The following is a 15,536-nucleotide window of genomic DNA, read 5'->3' as shown; positions in this document are numbered from 1 at the left end:
GTCTTACGAGGAAAGGCTCAGGGACTTGAGGTTGTTTTCGTTAGAGAGGCGAAGGCTGAGAGGTGACTTAATAGAGACATATAAGATAGTCAGAGGGTTAGATAGGGTGGACAGTGAGAGTCTTTTTCCTCGGATGGTGATGACCAACACGAGGGGACATAGCTTTAAATTGAGGGGTGATAGATATAGGACAGATGTCAGAGGCAGTTTCTTTACTCAGAGAGTAGTAGGGGTGTGGAACGCCCTGCCTGCAACAGTAGTAGACTCGCCAACTTTAAGGGCATTTAAGTGGTCACTGGATAAACATATGGATGAAAATGGAATAGTGTAGGTCAGATAGGCTTCAGATGGTTTCACAGGTCGGCGCAACATCGAGGGCCGAAGGGCCCGTACTGCGCTGTAATGTTCTATGTTCTATGTTCTATGTTCTATGTTCTAGGTAACCTGACATTCTGAACATATTTTGGGGACTTTGGAGACTGGTAGTCCAACCACTATAAACACAGATGCTGCTGCCTTTGTCTCCAATTATGAACATCTTCTATCCAGAAAATAAAGTGGGCAGCCCCTTCATTTTTAACAGCCATATCACCCAGACCTGTTGTCTGGCACAATTCAGAACAGATCACATGACCCCTTTCATTTGATGTTGAGCTGAAGAGAGTCTGAAACCACACCCATATTTGTAAGACTCGTCAATTCAGATCGAAGAAGCTCTGTGAATATGAGTGTATAAGGAATCATCCTTCCCTGTAGTTCCATAACAGAGACTGGCACAGGCCATTTGGCCCAGCATGTCTGTGCTGGCCCTTTGACAGATGTATCCAATCAGCCCATTCCTTTTCTTACATCTCTGGAGACATTTCCTTTTTGAGTATTCCCCTTTGAATCTGCTTTGAATCCCTTTCAGGCTGTGTCTTCCAGATCATAACGTGCTGTGAAAAAAATTCCTCCTTCCTCCCAAGGAATATAGAAAATAGAAGCAGGAGGAGGCCATTTGGCCCTTCACAGCTGGAGATGTTTCAGTTAAACAGTGACACAAGCTGGTCGTGGTGCCCTCATAGAATCATAGAATCCCGACAGTGCAGAAGAAGGCCATTTGGCCCATCGAGTCTGCACCGTTCATCCGAAAGGGTACCCTAAACAGGCCCACTGCCCCACTCTATCCCCGTAACCCCAGCTAACCTTTGGATACAAAGGAACAATTTATCACGGCCAATCCCCCTAACCTTCAGATCTTTGGACTGTGGGAGGAAACCGGAGCACCCGGAGGAAACCCACGCAGACACGGGGAGAGCGTGCAGACTCCGCACAGACAGTGACCCAGCCGGGAATCGAACCTGGGACCCTGGAGCTGTGAAGCTGCGGTGCTAAACACTGTGCTACTGTGCTGCCTAAGTAATGCAGCTGACATTTAGGGTTGTCCCAAATGCCAGAGTCAACAGCCCAGTGTGCACAAAACCAAACAACACAATCAAATATCGAATTCTTCCCAATTTTCATATTTCAGTCATACTGTACCTCTGGGACCGACAAATCCTAGATCCCCGTGGTTACCGTAGTGTCCCTTGTCCCCCTTCACTCTCACCATCATGAGGTGTCTGATTGGTGGCGATGGCCCTGGAGGTCCTGTCGCTCCCCGATCACCTGGGATTATGAATAAAACAGCGTCACTCTACATCAACCCGTCAATGTCAACATTTTGTACTCTACATGGCAGAAGATTGAGTCCGTTATGATTCTTTAGCATACGACATGTCCTGACTCTATGACCTTGGGCCAAGGCTGTGGATGTGGCTGCCATTGATAACTGGGCAACGCCACCCACAACAGACAATGTTCCATCCAGAAGTGACAGACACCCTGGTCACAGGCCACCATCCCCTGAGACAAACAGACACCAATTCCATGACTATATTCCTACTACACATCTAATAGATTCATGTGTAACATAATCCAAATCTTTTATTCTCCTCTCTATAACCACTCTCCTCAATCTCTGCCCCCAAACCCTTCAGCCCTTCTTCCAGAGCTGCAGTTGGGATCCACTGCTCCCCCTGCCTCCTCATTGTGCCTGGCCCCGGCGGGATGGGGGGTCCCGGCGTGTCGGAGTGGCGTGAACCTCTCCGGCGTCGGGCCGCCCCAAAGGGGCGGAACTCTCCGCACCTTTAGGGGCCAAGCCCTCACATTGAGGGGCTAGGCCCGCGCCAGAGTGGTTCCCACTCCGCCGGCTGGCGTGAATGGCCTTTGGCGCCCCGCCAGCCGGGGCCGAAAGGACTTCGCCGGCCGGCGTAAATCCGTGCATGCGCTGGAGCGCATGCGCAGGGGAGGGGGGTCACTTCCGCCTCTGCTGTGGTGAAGACCATGGTGAAGGCCGAAGAAAAAGTGTGCCCCTACGGCACAGGCCCGCCCGCCGATCGGTGGGCCCCGATCGCGGGCCAGGCCACCGTGGGGGCACCCCCCCCGGCTCCCCCAGGACCCCGGTGCCCGCCCGCGCCGCCAATCCCGCCGGTCAGGTAGGTGTTTTGATTCCCGCCGGCGGGAGAATCGCCGCGGGGGGCCCGCCGACTGGTGCGGCGCGATTCCCCCCCCCTGCCGAATCTCGGGTGGCGGAGAATTTGGAACACGGCGGGGGCGGGATTGACGCCGGCCCCGGGCGATTCTCCCGCCCCTTGGTTTGATTTAGTTGTGGGGAGAGATCTGAGCGGCATTCTAATAAAATCCGAAACAAGCTAATGTATCAATTGATTTCTTTCAGGCGATGCTGTTGTTTGGATATCGAACCAGACCCAAAGTTTAGTTAGAGTCATACAACCTACAGTGCAGAAAGAGGCCATTCAGCCCATCAAGTCTGCACCGGCCCTTGGAAAGAGCACCCTACTTAAACCTAGTCCTCCAAACTATCCCAGTAACCCCACCTAACCTGTGGGTATAGGACAAGAATCCTAAACAACTTTTTAAATTTGTAAAACTTTGAATAAAGGATCTTCACCCCAGGAGTGATGACACTGACCAATAAGAATATTTTATGTTAAAATAAACTTTAATTTAAACACAGAATTAACCACATTAACATCAAAGAAATATCTTTACAATTAACAGTTAAACAGTTCTTAAACAAAAGGAATTAAAACTTACTATCTACACTTGCTACTAACTGCAATTAAGCAACCCAATACAGTTCAAATGACACTTATAAATAAAGTTAACAAAACAGGTTTACTTGCTTAGATGTGCAAATCTTTGGGTTGGCCATCAATTTACGATCACTGCTATTACATCAAATAGAGGGAGTAAAATCACCCAATTTCTTTAATCATTTTGAAATGGGTGAGATTAATATATTCTATAAAGGAGTTACCCAGATAACTCACATGCACTAACTTGGAATATGGCTACGACTGTAGATCAACATTTACCTTTGGCACCTCTCACTCCAGATTGACCAATGCCACCTGTAATTCCTGGCAACCCAAAATCCCCCTTCAAGCCTGGGATGCCATATCGGCCGACAGCTCCCTTAACACCGGGGAATCCCGCCATACCAGGTGAACCTTTCAAACCTAAAGGAATGAAAACACACACACGTTTGTTCAAAGAATTCTGAACGAACTGACACCAGAATAACATAAGAACATAAGAACTAGGAGCAGGAGTAGGCCACCTGGCCCCTCGAGCCTGCTCCGCCATTCAATGAGATCATGGCTGATCTTTTGTGGACTCAGCTCCACTTTCCGGCCCGAACACCATAACCCTTAAACCCTTCATTCTTCAAAAACTATCTATCTTTACCTTAAAAACATGTAATGAAGGAGCCTCAACTGCTCCACTGGGCAAGGAATTCCATAGATTCACAATCCTTTGGGTGAAGAAGATCCTCCTGAGCTCAGTCCTAAATCTACTTCCCTTATTTTGAGGCTATGCCCCCTAGTTCTGCTTTCACCCGCCAGTGGAAACAACCTGCCCGCATCTATCCTATCTATTCCCTTCATAATTTTATATGTTTCTATAAGATCCCCCCTCATCCTTCTAAATTCCAACGAGTACAGTCCCAGTCTACTCAATCTCTCCTCATAATCCAACCCCTTCAGCTCTGGGATTAACCTCGTGAATCTCCTCTGCACACCCTCCAGTGCCAGTATCCATTCTCATGTAAGGAGACCAAAATTGAACACAATACTCCAGGTGTGGCCGCACTAACACCTTATACAATTGCAGTATAACCTCCCGAGTCTTAAACTCCTTCCCTCTAGCAATGAAGGACACAATTCCATTTGCCTTCTTAATCACCTGTTGCACCTGTAAACCAACTTTTTGCGACTCATGCGCTAGCACACCCAGGTCTCTCTGCACAGCAGCATGTTTTAATATTTTATCATTTAAATAATAACCTCTTTTGCTGTTATTCCTACCAAAATGGATAACCTCACATTTGTCAACATTGTATTCCATCTGCCAGACCCTAGCCCATTCACTTAACCTATCCAAATCCCTCTGAAGACTTCCAGTATCCTCTGCACTTTTTGCTTTACCACTCATCTTAGTGTCATCTGCAAACTTGGACACATTGCCCTTGGTCCCCAACTCCAAATCATCTATGTAAATTGTGAACAATTGTGGGCCCAACACAGATCCCTGAGGGACACCACTAGCTACTGATTGCCAACCAGAGAAACACCCATTTATCCCAACTCTTTGCTTTCTATTAATTACCCAATCCTCTATCCATGCTACTACTTTACCCTTAATGCCATGTATCTTTACCTTCTGCAGATCATCCATATTGTCTGCATCCTTAATAATCGGACACTGATATAGAGATAATCAACATTGCAGATTGAGGAATCAACCCTAAAGTTTAATACCCCAGTGTGGGGCACAGACTGGGGGTTAGAGTGTCATACCCCAGTGTGGGGCACAGACTGGGGGTTAGAGTGTCATACCCCAGTGTGGGGCACAGACTGGTGGATATAGTGTAATACCCCAGTGTGGGGCACAGACTGGGGGTTAGAGTGTAATACCCCAGCGTGGGGCACAGACTGGGGGTTAGAGTGTAATACCCCAGTGTGGGGCACAGACTGGGGGTTAGAGTGTAATACCCCAGTGTGGGGCACAGACTGAGGGATATAGTGTAATACCCCAGTGTGGGGCACAGACTGGGGGTTAGAGTGTAATACCCCAGTGTGGGGCACAGACTGGGGGATATAGTGTAATACCCCAGTGTGGGGCACAGACTGGGGGATATAGTGTAATACCCCAGTGTGGGGCACAGACTGGGGGTTAGAGTGTAATACCCCAGTGTGGGCACAGCCTGGGGGTTAGAGTGTAATACCCCAGTGTGGGGCACAGACTGGGGGATATAGTGTAATACCCCAGTGTGGGGCACAGACTGGGGGATATAGTGTAATACCCCAGTGTGGGGCACAGACTGGGGGTTAGTGTGTAATACTCCAGTGTGGGGCACAGACTGGGGGTTAGAGTGTAATACCCCAGTGTGGGGCACAGACTGGGGGATATAGTGTAATACCCCAGTGTGGGGCACAGACTGGGGGATATAGTGTAATACCCCAGTGTGGGGCACAGACTGGGGGTTAGAGTGTAATACTCCAGTGTGGGGCACAGACTGGGGGTTATAGTGTAATACCCCAGTGTGGGCACAGACTGGGGGTTAGAGTGTAATACCCCAGTGTGGGGCACAGACTGGGGATATAGTGTAATACCCCAGTGTGGGGCACAGACTGGGGGTTATAGTGTAATACCCCAGTGTGGGGCACAGACTGGGGGTTAGAGTGTAATACCCCAGTGTGGGGCACAGACTGGGGGTTAGAGTGTAATACCCCAGTGTGGGGCACAGACTGGGGGTTAGAGTGTAATACCCCAGTGTGGGGCACAGACTGGGGGTTAGAGTGTAATACCCCAGTGTGGGGTACAGACTGGGGGTTAGAGTGTAATACCCCAGTGTGGGGCACAGACTGGGGGTTAGAGTGTAATACCCCAGTGTGGGGCACAGACTGGGGGATATAGTGTAATACCCCAGTGTGGGGCACAGACTGGGGGTTAGAGTGTAATACCCCAGTGTGGGGCACAGACTGGGGGTTAGAGGTTAATACCCCAGTGTGGGCACAGACTGGGGATATAGTGTAATACCCCAGTGTGGGCACAGACTGGGGGTTAGAGTGTCATACCCCAGTGTGGGGCACAGACTGGGGGATATAGCGTAATACCCCAGTGTGGGGTACAGACTGGGGGTTAGAGTGTAATACCCCAGTGTGGGGCACAGACTGGGGGTTAGAGTGTAATACCCCAGTGTGGGGCACAGACTGGGGGTTAGAGTGTAATACCCCAGCTTGGGGCACAGACTGGGGGTTAGAGTGTAATACCCCAGTGTGGGGCACAGACTGGGGGTTAGAGTGTAATACCCCAGTGTGGGGCACAGACTGGGGGTATAGAACATAGAACATAGAACATAGATCGATACAGCGCAGTACAGGCCCTTCGGCCCACGATGTTGCACCGACATGGGAAGTCAAAAACTAAAGGCCATCTAACCTACACTATGCCATTATCATCCATATGCTTATCCAATAAACTTTTAAATGCCCTCAATGTTGGCGAGTTCACTACTGTTGCAGGTAGGGCATTCCACGGCATCACCACTCTTTGCGTAAAAAACCTACCTCTGACCTCTGTCCTATATCTATTACCCCTCAATTTAAGGCTATGTCCCCTCGTGCTAGCCACCTCCATCCGCGGGAGAAAGCTCTCACTGTCCACCCTATCTAACCCTCTGATCATTTTGTATGCCTCTATTAAGTCACCTCTTAACCTACTTCTCTCTAACGAAAACAACCTCAAGTCCATCAGCCTTTCCTCATAAGATTTTCCCTCCATACCAGGCAACATCCTGGTAAATCACCTCTGCACCCGTTCCAAAGCTTCCACGTCCTTCCTATAATGAGGCGACCAGAACTGTACGCAATACTCCAAATGTGGCCGTACCAGAGTTTTGTACAACTGCAACATGACCCCATGGCTCCGGAACTCAATCCCTCTACCAATAAAGGCCAACACACCATAGGCCTTCTTCACAGCCCTATCAACCTGGGTGGCAACTTTCAGGGATCTATGTACATGGACACAGAGATCCCTCTGCTCATCCACACTACCAAGAATTTTACCATTAGCCAAATATTCCACATTCCTGTTATTCTTTCCAAAGTGAATCACCTAACACTTCTCTACATTAAACTCCATTTGCCACCTCTCAGCCCAGCTCTGCAGCTTATCTATGTCCCTCTGTAACCTGCAACATCCTTCCACACTGTCTACAACTCCACCGACTTTAGTGTCGTCTGCAAATTTACTCACCCAACCTTCTGCGCCCTCCTCTAGGTCATTTATAAAAATGACAAACAGCAACGGCCCCAGAACAGATCCTTGTGGTACGCCACTCGTAACTGAACTCCATTCTGAACATTTCCCATCAACCACCACTCTCTGTCTTCTTTCAACTAGCCAATTTCTGATCCACATCTCTAAATCACCCTCAATCCCCAGCCTCCGTATTTTCTGCAATAGCCGACCGTGGAGAACCTTATCAAACGCTTTACTGAAATCCATATACACCACATCAACTGCTCTACCCTCGTCTACCTGTTCAGTCACCTTCTCAAAGAACTTGATAAGGTTTGTGAGGCATGACCTACCCTTCACAAAACCATGCTGACTATCCCTAATCATATTATTCCTATCTAGATGATTATAAATCGTATCTCTTATAATCCTCTCCAAGACTTTACCCACAACAGACGTGAGGCTCACCGGCCTATAGTTACCGGGGTTATCTCTACTCCCCTTCTTGAACAAAGGGACCACATTTGCTATCCTCCAGTCCTCTGGCACTATTCCTGTAGCCAATGATGACATAAAAATCAAAGCCAAAGGCTCAGCAATCTCTTCCCTGGCTTCCCAGAGAATCCTAGGATAAATCCCATCAGGCCCCGGGGACTTATCTATTTTCACCTTGTCCAGAAATGCCAACACTTCTTCCCTACGCACCTCGATGCCATCTATTCTAATAGCCTGGGTCTCAGCATTCTCCTCCACAACATTATCTTTTTCCTGAGTGAATACTGATGAAAAGTATTCATTTAGTATCTCGCTTATCTCCTCAGCCTCCACACACAACTTCCCACCACTGTCCTTGACTGGCCCTACTCTTACCCTAGTCATTCTTTTATTCCTGACATACCTATAGAAAGCTTTTGGGTTTTCCTTGATCCTACCTGCCAAAGACTTCTCATGTCCCCTCCTTGCTCGTCTTAGCTCTCTCTTTAGATCCTTCCTCGCTTCCTTGTAACTACCAAGCGCCCCAACTGAAACTTCATGCCTCATCTTCACATAGGCCTCCTTCGTCCTCTTAACAAGAGATTCCACTTCTTTGGTAAACCACGGTTCCCTCGCTCGACCCCTTCCTCCCTGTCTGACTGGTACGTACTGACATATTGTGTCAGGAAACCCTCACCCCAGTCCAACGCCGGCATCTCCACATCTAGAAGAGCAGCAGATACCTGGGAACCCCACCACCTGGAGGTTCCCCTCCGAGTCATTCACCACCCTGACTGGGAAATATATCGGCCGTTCCTTCACTGTCGCTGGGGCAACATCCTGGAACTCCCTCCCTAACAGCACAATGGGTGTACCTACACCACATGGACTGCAGGGGTTCAAGAAGGCAGCTCACTACCCACTTCCCGAGGGCAATTAGGGATGGGCAGTAAATGTTGGGCTGGGCAGCAACGCCCACACCCTGTGAAAGAATTTTAAAAGTTTCAAAAAGATAGTTTATTCCTAAGTGAGAGAGGAGCGTTTGATTTTAAATAACCCAAAAATGTTCAATAAATAAATTTACTCTGGTGGTGTGGTCCCTTGAAGAGTCTTCTGACCAGCCCGGAGTCTATGAGGACAGAGCGGTGAATGTTAGCCTATCAGGTGTTGAGGTGCAGTCTGGATATTGGGGGTTGGTCAGGGTTGAGGGGTCGAGACTCGTGTCCCAGTTGTATTATCTGTATATAAAGTTCCTCTTAGCTAAATAAATCACTGCTGTGATTAAAGATTGTACGTCGCTTTGCTTCACAATACAACATTTACTCTTCAATACAATGGATTTTATAAGAAAGGTGATATCTGGATTATCACAGGATAGCCTGCTTCAACCGTTCCTCGTTGTACTTTTACCTTTCAGCCCATCAAGACCTGGTAGCCCATCCATTCCGTGAGAACCAGGAGATCCCGGGAATCCCAGATCCCCGAGCGGGCCCTGGACACCGTGAATTCCTGGCAAACCTTTCATTCCAGCTGGGCCTGGGGGTCCTCGGTCACCACGCTCCCCATCAAAACCAAAAGAACCTGTAAGCAAACAAGCTATCATCAGTGAGAGAGGGCAGAGGGAGGGAGAGGAGGCAGAGGGAGGGAGAGGAGGCAGAGGGAGGGAGAGGAGGCAGAGGGAGGGAGAGGAGGCAGAGGGAGAGAGAGGAGGCAGAGGGAGGGAGAGGAGGCAGAGGGAGGGAGAGGAGGCAGAGGGAGGGAGATGAGGCAGAGGGAGGGAGAGGAGAGGAGGCAGAGGGAGGGAGAGGAGGCAGAGGGAGAGAGAGGAGGCAGAGGGAGAGAGAGGAGGCAGAGGGAGGGAGAGGAGGAGGGAGAGGAGGTAGAGAGAGGGAGAGGAGGAGGGAGAGGGAGTGGAGGCAGACGGAGGGAAAGGAGGAGAGAGTGGAGGCAGAGGGAGAGGGGGAGAGAGAGAAGATGGAGGGAGGGAGAGGAGAGAGAGGAGGCAGAAAGAGGGAGAGGACGAGGGAGAGGAGGCGGAGGGAGGGAGAGGAGAGAGAGGAGGTGGAGGGAGGGAGCGGGAGTGGAGGCAGACGGAGGGAAAGGAGGAGAGAGTGGAGGCGGAGGGAGGGAGGGGGGAGAGAGAGAAGGTGGAGGGAGAGAGAGGAGGCAGAGAGAGGGAGAGGACGAGGGAGAGGAGACGGAGGGAGGGAGAGGAGAGAGAGAGGTGGAGGGAGAAAGCCAACAGAAATAATCTGTAACTAAACTATCATCAACGACAGGAGGCAGTGGGGGAGGGGGAGGCAGTGGGGGAAGGGGAGGCAGAGCGAGGAGGCAAGGGAGAAATGATAGGGAGAGTGGACAATGAGGAGGAGGTTGTTATTCGGAAGCGGAGTGAAAGCTGAAAGTTTGTTGGAGGGGCAACACGGTGGCGCAGTGGTTAGCACTGCTGCCTCACGGCGCCGAGCACCCAGGTTCGATCCCGGCCCCGGGTCTCTGTCCGTGTGGAGTTTGCACATTCTCCCCGTGTCTGTGTGGGTTTCACCCCACAACCCAAAGATGTGCAGGGTGGGTGGATTGGCCGCGCTAAATTGCCCCTTAATTGGAAACAAAATTGGGTACTTCAAATTTATTTTAAAAAAGAAAAAGGAAAGAAATACTGACCCTCTGACAGTGCAGCGCTCCCTCAGTACTGACCCTCTGACAGTGCAGCGCTCCCTCAGTACTGACCCTCTGACAGTGCGGCACTCCCTCAGTACTGACCCTCTGACAGTGCGGCACTCCCTCAGTACTGACCCTCTGACAGTGCGGCACTCCCTCAGTACTGACCCTCTGACAGTGCGGCACCCCCTCAGTACTGACCCTCTGACAGTGCGGCACCCCCTCAGTACTGACCCTCTGACAGTGCAGCAATCCCTCAGTACTGACCCTCTGACAGTGCAGCACCCCCTCAGTACTGACCCTCTGACAGTGCAGCAATCCCTCAGTACTGACCCTCTGACGGTGCAGCACTCCCTCAGTACTGACCCTCTGGCAGTGCGGCACTCCCTCAGTACTGACCCTCTGACAGTGCTGCTCTCCCTCAGTACTGACCCTCTGACAGTGCAGCACTCCCTCAGTACTGAACCTCTGACAGTGCGGCACCCCCTCAGTACTGACCCTCTGACAGTGGAGCACTAACTCAGTACTGACCCTCTGATGATGCGGCACTCCCTCAATACTGACCCTCTGACAGTGCAGCACTCCCTCAGTACTGACCCTCTGACAGTGCGGCACTCCCTCAATACTGACCCTCTGACAGTGCAGCACTCCCTCAATACTGACCCTCTGACAGTGCGGCACTCCCTCAGCACTGACCCTCTGACAGTGCAGCACTCCCTCAATACTGACCCTCTGACAGTGCAGCGCTCCCTCAGTACTCACCCTCTGACAGTGCAGCACTCCCTCAGTACTGACCCTCTGACAGTGCAGCACTCCCTCAGCACTGACCCTCTGACAGTGCAGCACTCCCTCAGTACTGATCCTCTGACAGTGCAGCAATCCCTCAGTACTGACCCTCTGACAGTGCAGCACTCCCTCAGTACTGACCCTCTGACAGTGCGGCACTCCCTCAGTACTGACCCTCTGACAGTGCGGCACTCCCTCAGTACTGACCCTCTGACAGTGCAGCACTCCCTCAGTACTGACCCTCTGACAGTGCAGCACTCCCTCAGTACTGACCCTCTGACAGTGCAGCACTCCCTCAGTACTGACCCTCTGACAGTGCGTCACTCCCTCAGTACTGACCCTCTGACAGTGCGGCACTCCCTCAGTACTGACCCTCTGACAGTGCGTCACTCCCTCAGTACTGACCCTCTGACAGTGCAGCACTCCCTCAGTACTGACCCTCTGACAGTGCGGCACTCCCTCAGTACTGACCCTCTGACAGTGCAGCACTCCCTCAGTACTGACCCTCTGACAGTGCGGCACTCCCTCAGTACTGACCCTCTGACAGTGCGGCACTCCCTCAGTACTGACCCTCTGACAGTGCAGCACTCCCTCACTGACCCTCTGACATTGCTGCACTCCCTCAGTACTGACCCTCTGACAGTACGGCACTCCCTCAGTACTGACCCTCTGACAGTGCGGCACGCCCTCAGTACTGACCCTCTGACAGTGCGGCACTCCCTCAGTACTGACCCTCTGACAGTGCGGCACTCCCTCAGTACTGACCCACTGACAGTGCAGCACTCCCTCAGTACTGACCCTCTGACAGGCGGCACTCCCTCAGTACTGACCCTCTGACAGTGCAGCACTCCCTCAGTACTGACCCTCTGACAGTGCGGCACTCCCTCAGTACTGACCCACTGACAGTGCAGCACTCCCTCAGTACTGACCCTCTGACAGTGCGGCACTCCCTCAGTACTGACCCTCTGACAGTGCGGTGCTGCCTCAGTACTGACCCTCTGACAGTGCAGCACTCCCTCAGTACTGACCCTCTGACAGTGCGGCACTCCCTCAGTACTGACCCTCTGACAGTGCAGCACTCCCTCAGTACTGACCCTCTGACAGTGCGTCACTCCCTCAGTACTGACCCTCTGACAGTGCAGCACTCCCTCAGTACTGACCCTCTGACAGTGCAGCACTCCCTCAGTACTGACCCTCTGACAGTGCGGCACTCCCTCAGTACTCCAGTCTCTGGAGTGGGACTTGAATCCAGACCTTTGGATTTCACATCTGATGGCTGGCTGACCACACGTTACTGTTGCTCTGATTGTGGGTCAATGTTCCCTTTCCACACTCCTTGAATTGTACTTGCTGCCATGCAGCGGCAGATAGTTGTTGGTGAAAGCAATGTACTTACCCACAGGGCCCGGGAAGCCTGGTATTCCTGGTAAACCTGGCTCGCCTGGATGTCCAACAGTCCCATATCTCCCCCTTGGCCCAGGGAATCCTGCGCTGCCAGTTATTCCAGGCTCCCCTCGTTCACCTACTGGGCCTACCTTTCCCAATCGTCCATCCACACCTGAGGAAAAGAAAAGGACTTTAGTTTCTCATGTGAATTTTGAGCGCATTCTTTGATCTACCGAAGCGGGTTTTTCATTAAGGAGACTTTGCTGCTACAGAGACAAGTGTCACGCTCCACTACAACATCACCTGACTGTAAGGAGTGGGTGGATGAGGGATCTGCACTTACTCCAGCCCTGGTAGCTATCCTTCCCCCAACTGGAATCTCCTGCTCCATGGGTCTAACATCACAAGACTGTTCACCGTTCAGATCACAACACATTGGTTTGATTGACATAGAAAATGAGGTACGGTGAAACATGGGGGTGGACTTTGCAATTGTCTTGCTCTCCAGTGGAGAAATAACACCACCCCCCAAAACTCAACTTAGCACCAAAGAATGATAGAACATCGAAGAAGGCCATTCAGTCCATGCTGCCTGTGCCAGCTCTTTTCTATCCTTCCCCCCATCGCCCTGTGATCCATCCTCTCCAAATAGATGGCCAATTGCCTTGTGAATTTACCTGTGAAATCTGATTCCCTTCTTCCGGCCGTCTATTATGAATCTTCACAATCCTCTTGTAAAGAAATCTTTCCCTCATTTTCCATTTAATTCTTTTAGCAATTATTGTAAATCTGTGTTCTCTGCTTGGAGTCTCTCGTTGGTTTCCCCTCTATAATTTCAAACACCTCAATGAAAGCCCCCTTTAACTTTATCTGTTAAAAACATAAGAACTAGGAGCAGGAGTCGGCCATCTGGCCCCTCGAGCCTGCTCCGCCATTCAATGAGATCATGGCTGATCTTTTGTGGACTCAGCTCCACTTTCCGGCCCGAACACCATAACCCTTAATCCCTTTATTCTTCAAAAAACTATCTATCTTTACCTTAAAAACATGTAATGAAGGAGCCTCAACTGCTTCACTGGGCAAAGAATTCCATAGATTCACAACCCTTTGGGTGAAGAAGTTCCTCCTAAACTCAGTCCTAAATCTACTTCCCCTTATTTTGAGGCTATGCCCCCTAGTTCTGCTGTCACCCGCCAGTGGAAACAACCTGCCCGTATCTATCCTATCTATTCCTTTCATAATTTTATATGTTTCTATAAGATCCCCCCTCATCCTTCTAAATACCAACGAGTACAGTCCCAGTCTACTTAACCTCTCCTCATTAAGGAGAATAAACACGGTGGTACAGTGGTTAGCACTGCTGCCTCACAGCTCCAGGGTCCCAGGTTCGATTCCCAGCTTGGGTCACTGTCTGTGCGGAGTCTGCACATCCTCCCCGTGTCTGCGTGGGTTTCCTCCGGGTGCTCCGGTTTCCTCCCACAGTCCAAAGATGTGCAGGTTAGGTGGATTGGCCATGCTAAATTGCCCTTAGTGTGCATGTTAGGTACGGTTATGGGGATCGGGTGGTGGAGTGGCCTAGGTAGGGTGCTCTTTCAGAGGGTCAGTGCAGACTCGATGGGCTGAATGGCCTCCTTCTGCCCATTGGGATTCTATGATTTGGATTCTGTGATTCCAGTCTCTCCACATTAACTGAAGTCCAGCTTCCTGGGAACATTCTGGTAAATCTCCTCCTCACCCTCTCCGAGAACCAGACATCATTCCCAAAGTGCGAGGCCCAGACTGGGATAGAGAAATTATAATTTGACTTGTTGCTTGCCTCTGAGCCCAGTTCCTCCGGCCTCTCCTTTTGCTCCTTGAAGCCCTGCCTGACCCGATTGTCCTGGTTCACCTTGGTACCCTGGCAACGCACCGATGGCTTCTCCGGGCAAACCTTTCTCGCCAGGTGGACCCGGCCTCGCGGATAGCCCCGGAAATCCAGTGGCCCCAGGTTGTCCGGGTGCGCCTGGGATTCCTTGATCACCTCGAGGCCCAACAAAACCTGCAGGAGGATTGGTCACAGGGTAACCCTTATTTGAACTACTTTCATTCAATATGTAAGAAAAGAGGCTGAGATTTGTACATCATCCATAACGCAATAAAACATCCCTCAGCCCTTCACAGAAGCAATAATCAAACAATGTTTGACACTAAGTAACGTAAGGAGGTGTTAGTGCCGACGAGCAAACGATTGGTCTCAGAGGAAGATTTAAGGAGGGGATTAAAATCGGAGAGAGTGGTTTGGGGAGTGAATTCCTGAACGTGCTGGTCAGCTGAAGGCACAGGAGCTAATGTTGGAGTGATGGGCCGCAGACTGGGCAAGAGGCTGCAATTAGACAGGAGCAAAGTGGGGTAAAATGAGGTCATGGAGATTGGGCAGGATTTGAAAACAAAGATAAACATTTTAGAGACTTGTAGAGGAAAGAACATTTTATTAAAGCTTTTGAAAAGTTATGACGTGGAGATGCCGGCGTTGGACTGGGGTGAGCACAGTAAGAAGTCTTACAACACCAGGTTAAAGTCCAACAGGTTTGTTTCAAACACGAGCTTTCGGAGCACTGCTCCTTCCTCAGGTGACCTTCTATCACTTATTGTCTGGGCCAGTGGGAAGCCCCCAAATTCGATAAAAGGAGAGAAAATTTTTGGTCCTCCCGGCTGCTACTCATATCACCAGTTCTCTCCCCCCCCCCACCCCGGCTCTCGTTCATACCACCCCCCCCCCCCCCCCCCCCCCCCCCCCCCCCCCCCGGCTTTTTTCTCCGCAAGGGGTGAATGATGTGGGGATATGATTTGCATACCTGTCTGCCATTGGGGCAGAACACCGGCTTACCATTGGCCCTGGT

General features: G+C 50.8%; 1 protein-coding gene across 1 annotated transcript in view; it reads right to left on the bottom strand.

Moving 5' to 3' along the window:
- Window positions 1-15,536, bottom strand: part of LOC119977247 (collagen alpha-6(IV) chain-like) — a 257,936-nt gene that overhangs the window by 49,067 nt on the left and 193,333 nt on the right. Inside the window, exons 22-26 of the mRNA XM_038817958.1 lie at window positions 14,474-14,695; window positions 12,668-12,829; window positions 9,238-9,408; window positions 3,420-3,563; window positions 1,522-1,647 (exon numbers count right to left, since the gene is read on the bottom strand). Of these exons, the coding sequence (XP_038673886.1) occupies window positions 1,522-1,647; window positions 3,420-3,563; window positions 9,238-9,408; window positions 12,668-12,829; window positions 14,474-14,695 (825 nt within the window). The remainder of the gene's footprint in view (window positions 1-1,521; window positions 1,648-3,419; window positions 3,564-9,237; window positions 9,409-12,667; window positions 12,830-14,473; window positions 14,696-15,536) is intronic.

The sequence above is a fragment of the Scyliorhinus canicula genome, chromosome 14 (genome assembly GCF_902713615.1).
Source record: "Scyliorhinus canicula chromosome 14, sScyCan1.1, whole genome shotgun sequence".
NCBI lineage: Eukaryota > Metazoa > Chordata > Chondrichthyes > Carcharhiniformes > Scyliorhinidae > Scyliorhinus > Scyliorhinus canicula.
Note: the sequence above shows the minus strand (reverse complement) of the source record. Positions and strands in the feature narration are given on the sequence as shown.